The sequence below is a fragment of the Pristis pectinata genome, chromosome 1, assembly GCF_009764475.1.
Source record: "Pristis pectinata isolate sPriPec2 chromosome 1, sPriPec2.1.pri, whole genome shotgun sequence".
Lineage (NCBI taxonomy): Eukaryota > Metazoa > Chordata > Chondrichthyes > Rhinopristiformes > Pristidae > Pristis > Pristis pectinata.
Genome location: NC_067405.1, coordinates 128,822,043 through 128,834,740, shown reverse-complemented (window position 1 = coordinate 128,834,740; position 12,698 = coordinate 128,822,043). Strand labels below are relative to the sequence as shown.

Here is a 12,698-nt window from a genome sequence, read left to right as displayed (position 1 = left end):
AGACATGGAGGGTCAGCTGAGTTGTCCACCTCAGCCTGAGAATCATAGCTTGAAGGGGAACAGACCGCAAGCTGCAACTAGGCCTCAGATGGTGCATCCTGAGACATCACTCCCAGAACTCCACTATCAAAGGCCTTTGAAGTGTTTTAAAATGACTCTTCTAGTTCAAACAGACTTTACCAGAATGTAATTAAAATCAATGAGATAAAGTAAGTAAATAAATCACTTACCTTTTTATTCACAGTTAGCAACCCGATTTAAACGAGAGTCAAACAAAATTTCAAATGGACAGTGGTGCATCATTCATCGGACATCCCAGTCATAACACTAAAGGGCTGCGTGTTGAGTGCATGAACTCAGCTCAGTACTTCAGTATTCCACTGCTGGATGCAGTGGTCAAAATGGAGCAAGAGGCAGGTGCACCATTGGCAGGGATCCAGTAAAGACTAATGTCTGATTATAGGACTAAATACAGAACCCAAATATTAATCCAGATGTGCTAGGAAACCAAGAAGATTGTGCTAATATTGGCTTCAAAGCTTCAGTTATATCAAAAGTCAGTTGCTACCAAAGTACAGTATTTGATCAGGAATGCACAACAGGGAATTACTTTTGTTGCCTATAAGGAGAGATTGAACAAACTTGGATTGTTTTCTCTGGAGTGTCGGAGATTAAGTGGTGACCTGATGGTATATAAAATTATGAAAGACACAGATAGGATAGTCAGTCTTTTTCACAGGGTGGATATGTCAAATACTAGAGGGCATAGGTTTAGGGTAAGAGGGGGAAAGTTTAAAGGAAATGTGTGAGGCAGTTTTTTTTTTAAACACAGAGACTGATAGGAACACGCTGCCAGGGGAGGTGGTAGAAGAAGATATAATAGGTATTTAGACAGACACATAAACAGGCAGGGAATAGAGGGATATGGACCATATGAAGGCAGAGGCATGAGCTAGATTGGTATTATGGCCAGTGCAGACATGGTGGGCCGAAGGGCCTGTTCCTGTGCTGTACTATTCGATAAGATCATAAGACATAGGAGCAGAATTCGGCCATTCAGCCCATTGAGCCTGCTCCACCATTCCATCATGGCTGATTTATTTTTCCCTCTTAACCCCTTTTTCCCACCTTCTCCCTGAAACTTTCGATGCCCTTACTAATCAAGAGCCTATCAACCTCTGCTTTAAATATACGCAATGACTTGGCCTCCACAGCCGTCTGTGACAATGAATTCCACAGATTCACCACCCTCTGGCAAAAGAAATTCCTCCTCATCTGTTTTAAAGGGATGTCCTTCTATTCTGAGGCTGTGTCCTCTGGTCCTAGACTCTCCCACTATTGGGAACATCCTATCCACATTTACTCTATCCAGGCCTTTTGATATTCAACAGGTTTCAATGAGATGTCCCCTCATCCTTCTAAACTCTAACGAGTACAGGCCCAGAGCAGCAAACGCTCCTCACATGTTAACCCTTTCATTCCCAGGATCCTTCTCATAAACATCCTCTGGACCCTCTCCAATGCCAGCACATCCTTTCTTAGGTATGGGGCCCAAATGTGGTCTGACCAATGCCTTATAAAGCCACAGCATTACATCCTTTTATATGATTTTTTACATCCTCTTGAAATGAATGCTAACATTGCATTTGCCTTCCTTATTACTGACTCAACCTGCAAGTTAACCTTTAGGGAATCCTGCACTAGGACTCCCAAGTCCCTTTGCCCCTCCAATTTCTGAATTTGCTTCCCATTTAGAAAATATTCTACGCCTTTAGTGAATATTGAATTCGCTGTTCAATTTGAGTCAATGATTAATAGAATAATGTTTACATTATAACTATTACAACTGAAATATTTAGATACAGAATGGTAAAACAATTTGTTTTAAGTTTCTTGAGGTAGACAAATTGGTGTCTATATCTCACTTTGTCAAAGAGTGCCATCTGGTGGACTGTTCTGTTCAATATCAAGGACATCTTTCACAGTGAGAAAAAGAGATTGCCTGATATACATAATTCTGATGTGGCCATCTGCAGTACTCATACCATTAGAAGATGATACTTTACCAGCGGTGTTCTAACCTCTAAACTATTTGGTAACATACTTATCACATATGTGTGAGGTTGTAAAGCTAAAAGATTAATCAAGCCAATTAAATAATAGTCTACCTGAAAACTAAAAACAACATACATCAAAAGCATTGATACTTTTAAAAAATGCTAACCTGGATTTTCCACCAGGATAAAATTCAGAGTGGAATCTGGGCAGTTTACAACTCCCCACCGCCTGACCCTATTGCTGCATTAAAGGACAACCCAATTTAATTAATCAGGATTTAAGCAATCAGGATAAGTCCCATACACAAAGGATATGACTGATTGTGAAGCTGCCCAGTGGGGGAATGGGAGTCAGCATGCTGCTGTAGGATTTAAAGGCTTGCAAACAGCAAAAATGAATCAGTACATACCTGTACCAAATTGCAAAGAAACTAAAATAGCTTTTAAAGAATATCAGTAAGGTCTGCAAGAAGTTGTAAAGGTGTTGCTGTGTAAAGTCAGAGGTATTGACTAGATGTTGCTATGGCTGTCTTAGCCTTGGAGCAAATACTATACAACTCTCTTCATATGATTTCCCAAAGTATTGCACAACAAATGAATAAGTTTTGAAAGGTACCCATTGCTCTTTTACAGGGCTAAAAAATAGGAAAACAAAAGGTGGGAGAGAGCACACTGTATCAGCAAGTTTAAATGCAAATGATTAAGTGTGATTGCAGATTTAACTATAGGTTTTCTAGGGACCTACTTTAGTTCCTTCGACTGCAAAGTGGCACTGCCAGAAACCAATATGACTCTCCGTCTTACTGTTTGTATTTATGTGATATAGTGTAAAAGGAGTAAAATTAACCAGGAGTTTACTATGGAGACAGCAGATGCTGGCATCTAGGGCAACACAAGGATTTTACAATGCCTTGTTTTTCACAATCTTATGGACTCTGGAGTACATAACAATCTTATTTTCCAACATATTCCACCTATGTGAAGGGAATAGGCTATATTGCTTTAAGTAAAATCTTTAACATTAGATGGTTTGGGTTATAAAGGATAATAAAAAAAAATGCTTTGAACCAGGTGAAGAATGATGTTACAGTCACAAACAAGGTAGAAAAGGCCTGGCAGTAATTAGTTTCAAAGTTAGTCTGTCTGGAATGTTGTAGCCAGAGGAGGTGTTGTTATCGTCTAATGTTGGGTGTATGATAAGAAATGGTAATCATCTGGAATTCATTATTTTTGTGTTATTACAACACAGAAAGAGGCCATTCAACCCATTGCATCCATGCCAGCTTTCAGCAGAGCAATCCAATCAGTCCCATTCCCCTTCTTTTTATTTCCTTTACTTTATTCTCTTTCACATACTCATCAACTCCCCCTTTTTGCCACTCACCCACACTAAGCAATAGTTTACTATAATCAATTAACCTACATCTTTGAGATATGGGAGGAAACCAGAGCACCTAACAGAAAACCAGGCCATCATGGAGAGAATGTTCAAACTCCACACAGATAGCATCCAAGGGCAGAATGAACCTGGGTACCTGGAGTTAGTTAGTTGCATCACCCTTTGGGAGACATGTGGCTAGGGTATCTGCAGCTTTCCTGTTAAATAGCTCCAGTGGTCAAACATTTGATGCACAAGGTTAAGGGATCAAAATTTGAGCAGCAAATACACTATGTATGTGCAATTTCTTTAATTAGATAATGAGATGTGGTTTTCAGCCAGTCATGAGTTCTGTAAAATGGAGACACAAGAGACTGCAGAAACTGCATCAGGGTTTTGAACCGAAACATCAACAACTCCCCTCACCCCACTGATGCTGCTCAACCCACTGAGTTTCTCCAACAGATGGTTTGTTGCATCAGTTTAATAAAACTGGTGGTTTTTGATCTGAAGTGAAGAAAGTTGGCAATTTTGAGTGCAACCTCACAGCTTTATGCATACACTCAGTATGCAATGTCAGACTCTGATGAATAAAATCCAATACTGAACGAGAATCAACTAATAGTTTCTCCAAAAGCAAAATAGCACAAAAGTGGAAATGCACCACTCCAATTAGCTAAAGCCTTGGTGAGACTAACTCTGGCATATTGTGTACTGTTCATTGACCTGAAATATTATCTTTGTTGCTCTCTCTCCACAGATGTTGAGATACTGGACCTACATATTCTTTTTTTTAAACAGTTTATATACTTTCACGTGTAACGTCAAGAGCTTTACCAAACTCATGGCAATTAACTGAGAGGATAGCAACTGCAATAGTTAAACCTCAGTACACAAATTAAGTTACTGATTTGCAGCAGATGTCGTGATAAATAATTGATTGGTCCAGTCCAATGATTTAGCATAGTCTACAAAGCAACTCACAATTTAGACCACTGGACATGTTTTTGCCTTGTACATATCTGGATATAGAAAAGGGTAAGAAAAAAATGTTCTGGGAAAAGTTCACCTCCTTACATCATGGGGAATATTTTTCCAGATTTTGTGATGTTGGCAATACTGCATCCACAATGTTCACATGATTTCCTGAAAAACATTACTTCTATGTATCACATAATTAGAAGTACATTATTAATTACACATTCAACACACAGGAGAAAATCTTCCTCATGATTGTGGTAGTCCTAAACTACTCTAAAACAAGGTGATTAAACTGCTTTAAATCTGTATTATTAAGAAAATGTACATACAATTTTAGACATTCTAAAAAATGTTTACACATGGGTTGAAGTTCATCTTTGATCACTAGTGCTAACAGGATAGCACAGTGGTGCTGCAGTTAGTGTTGCCGCCGCAAGATCCAGTGATCGGAAGGTCAATCCTGACCTCTGGTGCTACCTATCTGGTGTTTGCACATTCTCCCTTTGTCTAAGTGAACTTCCCCCAGATGCTCTGGTTTCCTCCCACATAGCAAAGACTTGCTGATAGATGAACTGGGTACTGTACGTTCCCCCGGAGTAGCAGGAGAATTTGGGAGAGTTGGCGGGACTGAGAGAGAGATTAGGGAGTTACATAGGAGAATGGGATTGATGGAATTGCTCTGAGACTCGCTGGGATGGATCACTTCATTTTGTATCATAAGGAAACACGAGGAATATGAGAAAATAAACAGCATAATAAACCTAATCACTATTGCACTTGCTTCCCAATATTCAGTTCCACTGAAGTTCGTGCAATCAAACATCAGAATGGGTGTACAACAATTTGCAGGTACAATAAGTGCTTAATTAGTGCTTCATACCCAAGGCTCAATTCCCCCCAGACTAAGTATACTGCATTTTTAAAATACAAAGCATTTCTAACTGCACAATTAATTGAAGCAGGAGGTCATTTGATCACTTGTGCCTACATTGCTATTCAATAAGATTATGGCTGACCTATTAACACATATCCCTCAAACCTTTAGTATCTAAATATCCATCAAAATTTGTTCTTGAATATACTTAATGACTGAACCTCTATAGCCCCCTTGAATAGACAACTCCAAAGATTCACTACCCCATAGTTGAAAAAATACAGTACTTTCTCATTTCAGTCCTGAAAGGCCAAACCCTTTTTAGAAACTGTGATCCTGGATCTAAATAACTGAGCCAGGTGGAACATTAGATCTGTCAGGTCCCTTAAAAATGTTGTATGTTTCAATGAGATCACCTCTCATTCTTTTAAAAAGGCTAGACTGCTTAATCTTTCTTCACAGGACAATACCCCATCCCCAAAATCAATCTGGTGAACCTCTGTTGTATCAAAGGTATCCCTTCCTTGGGTTGGAAAACAGACCCATAAGCAATATTCCAGGTACAGTCCTACTAAGGCCTTACGTCATTGCAGTAAAGTGTCTTAACTCTTGTAATCAGAAACTCTCACAAGAAAGACCAACACATCATTTGCCTTCCTCATTACTGAAAATATATCAATATTATTTTCCTGTATTGTCTCAAGATCAACTTGTGAAACTCAACGATAATAAACATTCATGTAAATGTAGTATGATGTTCAAAGAATTGAGATTTTGTTTTATAAGGATATGAAGCGATCTAAACTGCCTTAATAATATATTACCTGTGCTATTCCAGCAATAAAAGCATTAAAGCAAGTAGAAGTTCGCATTTTCTGAGGGGCAATCATAAAGCACCCCTCCTGCTGGTCATAGCCAAGTAGCACATACAGATGTCGCTTTACTGTGTTGAATGCCTTGGCACTGCTGATGTCAGCCTCCGCACTGCTTTTATCCTTTGCCATGAATTTCATGAGAACTGTGATTAGCTGATGAACTGTTTGATGATCAATCCCAGCATCCTCTGGTAAAGGATCCTTTATAACTGCATCATCCTCTGGAGAATGCTGACCTAGAGATAAGACAGGATGCAATGTTTAGTTCTCTTGGCTTATTTTATTAAAATCGTTTACTTCTGATTCATTAATTAAAATGGACGAAAACGGAAATAAGTATTGTACTGAATATAATTTGAGAACCAGCTAATCAGCACACTACCCATGATATGTAAAAGCGAATATTCAGCTTAAAATAACAAATATTTTGAAAATGTGCTTTTTTAATTCAGAAATATTACAAATTAGTTATTGGATTTTAAATGTTTTATTTTTCTTTTTCAATCTTTTTATTAGTTTTCAAATTAATACAGATTGATATATAGCATCAATATTTATACATGTAATACAAAGAGATAAGGATAACAATCATAGCACAGATAACCATAAAGAACAATAAAATATAAAAAAAATCTGTAGATCCAACGATCACTTAGTAAATGAATATAATATAAAAGAAAGGAAAGAAACAGATTTATTATATAAATTAAGAAAAAGCAAATCAATAAGAAAGATTGTAAATAATATAAACTAAACAGAAAAAAAATTTCAAGAAGAAACAAACAACAAAAAAAAAGAAAAACAAAACTGGGCTAAAATTTCTCAGTAGAAACAGCAATATTATGTTGCCAACTCTGTTCCTCCAAGTTGGAAAGTTATTGAAAGGGGGTAAATGTTTTATTTTGCATAAGACTTATTAGTTACTATTAATAATGAAAAAGCAACAGCCCCAGAGTATATCTTCCAGAATCTGACAATCCTTGATAATGATGTGTCACTGAAACAAGTATGCTCAAAGCACTAATTTTGATTCTAATGAATATTAAACACACGCATAAAAATTAACATCTTTTTACCATGTATAACATGCTCCATCATTGCACCAAGAGTTGGAGCTGACTGCTCATGTCTAGTCAGTCGCAAAGCTGTAAAAAAAATGGAGAAGAAAATAAGGTCATATTATAAAATCTTGGAATTTGTAGAATACAATCAATGCATCATATTCCAGACTTCCAGTCTTCAAACTTTCCTTTTTAAAAAGATATTAGCCTGAAAATTTGATCATGCTGTGAAACTCAGTGTACTAATAGAGCTGTGTACAAGAGAACCATGTCCAAGGGTCCAAATGCGTGAAACTTGTGTGCATCATTGTGCAATGGTAATTGTGTTTAAACTGTGCTGATCCTGCTGTCTACTGCAATAGCACATAATAATTGAGAGGTATTTCTAGTGGAATTCCTGGTGCTAAAAGATTGGAACTATAACTCCTAAATGGGAAATACCCACTACCCAGAGAAACTGCTGGAAGCCATTGTACAGTTTGGGAAAGCTCATTGTCCTCATGTCAAACCAACTAAAGGAGCAGGTTCCCCAATTTTAGTGGAACAGATGGAAATCAGGAGACCAGTCCTCCATGGCTGGATCCAGGAAGACCTCAAGATCTGAACTGAAGTGTAACTGAGAGGGAGTTGACATAAAGGTTGATAATGGAACTTGGTCAGAGTGCCCAAGAAGCTCAGTGATCTTACTTGCATAGTAAAGATTAGGAAACATATCAACAAATTCCATCCAATGACAATGCATAACTACACACATGCCCTATTCCAAGCACCACAATTCCATCACTCAACACACAAAAATAAATATAATCACACTCTTCTCCAACGTTTATATGGCCCACTTATTGTTACTTCAACACATGCAGAAGCTTTATAGTTTATCAACAATTACAGATTTTTTAAAAATTATTCATTCATGGGATATGAACACTACTGGCAAGGTCCAACATTAATAACCTGTGCCCAATTGCTCTTGAAACTGAATAGCCCACTGGGGGATTTCAGAGGGCAATGAAGGCTCACTTGAGAGAGAAAGGTCACTTTATCAGATCTCCAGAGGACTCACATGTAGACTATAACGAGGCAGTAGCCAGATGAAAGGAGGTACATAGACATGCTTTAGGCATTATCAGGCTACTCTCTGGATCTAAAGTCACATATACTGTAGGCAAATCCAGGTAAAAATAGCATATTTACTTCCTTGCAGGACTCTAGTGAGTCAGATAGGTTTTTACAACAATCCAGCACATTCCTGGTCCCTATGCCAGCTCTATTTTCCAGACTTATTTAATTAACTGAATGTAATTCCCCAGCTGTCATGGTGGGTTTTGAACTTTTATCTCTGGATATCTCCTCAACTAACTGCCAAAATCCCAAACAATGAATTATATCAAATGACTCAAAATAATACTGCAGGTGCAGGTCAGTGGATTACTGCTTGTCATCTGTGTCATACAAACTTTTTTCACTTATTGTGATGCAATGTGATTTATGATAACGCTTAACAAAATTTGCTTCATGACTTTTTTCCAGAGATTCTGCACAGGAACAAACTCTCAAAGTATTGTAAACATTACAAAATAGAGAATTTTGATGAGGAACCTCTCCCAGAATGCCAATATTCTGAATGATAAGTAATAAAAGATATTTTAAAATATATTGTTCTCAATGTAATCTAATTTGCACTTGTATTTCAAGTTCCAGACTCAGTTTTAAAATATAAATTAATCATCATCTTTAAAAGTCATGGTGAGGTCAAAGAGAAACTATTGGAAATATATGGTAGTTTTACAAGCAGTTTGTGGCGACTCACCGTCTAGTGGGGCGAACCGGCTCGGCAGTCGGGTCGCGCGACGTCGGAGCAACGAGGCCCAAGATGGCGGCGGGCCTCGTCTTTCCAAGCGACGGGGAGAACCCGCGCGCGGGCAAGTCCTGATGATGTAGGACTTACGTCATTGCCGGTTGTTTTGGGAGGGAACATTCTCCCTTAAAGGGCCCGCGCAAGGCGGGAAAATAAACCAGTTTTGTTTGGCAATCCTCCAAGTAGAGTCTTGTTTTATTCCGCGGTAGCAACCGCTACATTGGTGACCCCAACGGTCCAAACGGCTTTTGGACCCGCGAAATGGACGACAGCGCAGCAGCCAACGCAGTGGCCCTCAAGCTGCCCACCTTTTGGACACTTCGGCCCAGCGTCTGGTTTGACCAGGCCGAAGCGCAATTCCACCTTCGGCAGATCACCTCCGACTCCACGAAGTACTACCATGTGGTTAGCTCTCTGGACCAGGAGACAGCCGCCCAGGTTGGAGACTTCATCCAGTCGCCTCCGGAGGAAGATAAGTACCCGGCTTTCAAAGACCTTTTGATCCGGACCTTCGGCCTCTCCCGTCGTGAGCGCGCCGCCCGCCTGCTTCATCTGGATGGCCTGGGGGACAGATCCCCATCCGCCCTAATGAATGAGATGCTGGCATTGGCCGAGGGACACAAGCCATGCCTGATGTTCGAACAGGCCTTCCTCAAACAGCTCCCCGATGACATCCACTTGTTGTTAGCTGACGCCGACTTCAGCAACCCCCATGGGGTGGCCGCCCGGGCAGATGTCCTGTGGAGGGCCAAGCGCGAGAGCGGTTCATCCGTCAGTCAAATCACCAGGCCGCGAGCCCAACGCTCGCCTCGCCCGGCCCCAGCAACCGAGCAGCCACGCCCCAGGAACGCAGACGACGACACGGGTGACCAGCTGTGCTTCTACCATCAGAGGTGGGGTGCGGAGGCCCGTCGATGCCGCCCACCCTGCAAGTTTCAGGGAAACGCCAGGGCCAGCCGCCTCTGATGGCTACGGCGGCTGGCCGCCGACAGAGCCTCCTCTTTGTTCAGGACAAGAAATCTGGACAGCGTTTCCTCGTTGATACTGGAGCGGAGGTCAGTATTTTGCCCCCGACAGGCCGCGACACTCGTGACAGGCCACCAGGTCCTCTACTCAATGCCGCCAACGGTACAACGATACGGTCTTTCGGCACCCGTATGCTTCAATTACACTTTGGCGGCAGCCGTTTTACCTGGACCTTTACCCTTGCCACCGTCGCCCGACCACTCCTAGGAGCCGATTTCCTTCGGGCCCACAACCTCTTAGTCGACCTGCGCAGGAAGCGGTTAGTCCACTCTAGCACTCTCCGGACCTATCCGATTTTGGCACCTTCGTTTACAAATTCTAGGCCCACACACGGGGTACGACACCACATCATTACCACAGGGCCACCCCTTCATGCCCGAGCACGACGATTACCTCCAGACAAGCTCCGCCTGGCAAAGGAAGAGTTCTGTCACATGGAGGAGCTGGGGATTGTTTGCAGGTCAGACAGCCCCTGGACCTCCCCCCTGCACGTGGTCCACAAAGCCACCGGAGGGTGGAGGCCCTGCGGCGACTACAGCAGGCTGAATGACGCCACCACCCCGGACCGCTATCCCATCCCTCACATCCAGGACTTCGCAGCGAACTTACACGGGGCCCGCATCTTTTCCAAAGTGGACCTCGTTAGGGGATACCACCAAATCCCGGTCCATCCGGATGACGTCCCCAAAACTGCGATTATCACCCCATTCGGCCTGTTCGAATTCCTTCGGATGCCGTTCGGCCTTAAGAACGCCGCGCAGACCTTCCAGCGGCTGATGGACGCGGTAGGCCGAGACCTGGACTTCGTGTTCATTTACTTGGACGACATACTGATCGCCAGCCGTAACCGCCAGGAACACCTTTCCCACCTCCGCCAGCTGTATTCCTGCCTCCGCGATTTCAGCCTCACGATCAACCCGTCCAAGTGCCAATTCGGACTTGACTCTATCGATTTCCTCGGCCTCAAAATCACCAGCGACGGGGCAACACCCCTACCCGCCAAGGTGGATGCTATCCGCCATTTTGCCCGCCCCGACACAGTCAAAGGCCTACAGGAATTCCTTGGGATGGTCAACTTTTACCATCGTTTCATCCCTGCAGCAGCCCGTATCATGCACCCTCTGTTCTCGCTGCTGGCTGGTAAGGGCAAGGACATCACCTGGACTGACGAGGCTGCGGCTGCTTTCGTTAAGGCCAAAGACGCCCTGGCAGACGCCATGATGCTGGTACACCCCAGGACTGACGTCCCGACTGCCCTCACGGTAGACGCGTCCAACACCGCGGTGGGTGGGGTACTGGAACAGCTACTCGAAGGCCGCTGGCAACCCTTGGCATTTTTCAGCAAGCACCTTAGACCGCCCGAACTGAAGTACAGCGCTTTTGATCGGGAACTTCTAGCGCTGTATCTGGCGGTCCGGCATTTCCGATACTTTCTAGAAGGCAGGCCTTTCACCGCTTTCACCGATCATAAGCCTCTGTCCTTTGCCTTCTCCAAAGTCTCCGATCCCTGGTCAGCTCGTCAGCAGAGGCATTTATCCTACATTTACGAGTTCACAACTGACATCCAACATGTCTCCGGAAAGGATAATGTCATTGCTGATGCACTTTCCAGACCAACCATCCACAACCTATCCTTGGGTGTCGACTACACGGCCCTAGCTGACGCACAGCAAGCTGACGACGAACTGCCCAGCTACAGAACCGCAGTCTCGGGTCTGCAGCTCCGAGATTTCTTGGTTGGTCCAGGTCAGTGGACCCTACTTTGCGACGTTGCGACTGGTCAGCCCCACCCTATAGTCCCTGCAGCCTGGCGGAGACGCGTTTTTGACTCGGTACATGGGTTGGCGCACCCGTCCATCAGATCTACTGTCCGACTGGTCGCCAGCAAGTTTGTCTGGCATGGCCTGTGCAAACAGGTCAGTGAGTGGGCCAGGACTTGTCCGCACTGCCAGACGTCAAAAATCCAGCGACACACCAAGGTCCCACCACAGCAGTTCGAGCCTACCCATAGGAGGTTCGACCACATACACGTCGACCTCGTGGGCCCTCTGCCAGTTTCAAGAGGAGCCCGGTACCTCCTTACCATCGTGGACCGGTTCACGAGGTGGCCTGAGGCAACCCCCCTGACTGACATCACAACTGATTCCTGCGCCCGGGCGCTGCTCACAACTTGGGTCTCACGTTTTGGTGTTCCGGCCCACATAACTTCAGACAGAGGCACCCAATTCACTTCCAGTCTCTGGGCTGCATTAGCGAACCTGCTAGGGACGCAGCTGCACACCACCAAGGCCTACCATCCTCAATCAAACGGGTTGGTGGAACGTTTTCACCGCCATCTGAAATCGGCCTTGATGGCCCGCCTGAAGGGTCCTAACTGGGTTGACGAGCTGCCTTGGGTCCTGCTCGGCATACGCACTGCCCCCAAAGAAGACCTCCGCACTTCGTCAGCTGAGCTTGTATACGGGGCGCCACTAGTTGTCCCCGGGGATTTCATACCTGCCCTTCGGGACCAAGGGGAACAACCCCCAGCAGTCCTACAAAGACTGCGCGAGAAGCTTGGTGCCTTGGCCCTGATTCCCACCTCACGG

At 43.6% G+C, this 12,698-nt stretch overlaps 1 protein-coding gene across 4 annotated transcripts in view; it reads right to left on the bottom strand.

The window, feature by feature from the left end:
* LOC127568597 (protein unc-79 homolog) overlaps nucleotides 1-12,698 on the bottom strand; it is a 145,894-nt gene that overhangs the window by 61,384 nt on the left and 71,812 nt on the right. For all 4 annotated transcript variants that reach the window (XM_052012551.1, XM_052012567.1, XM_052012559.1 and 1 more), the window contains 2 exons: nucleotides 7,242-7,310; nucleotides 6,115-6,401 (listed from right to left, as the gene is read on the bottom strand). In XM_052012551.1, coding sequence (XP_051868511.1) covers nucleotides 6,115-6,401; nucleotides 7,242-7,310 — 356 coding nt within the window. The remainder of the gene's footprint in view (nucleotides 1-6,114; nucleotides 6,402-7,241; nucleotides 7,311-12,698) is intronic.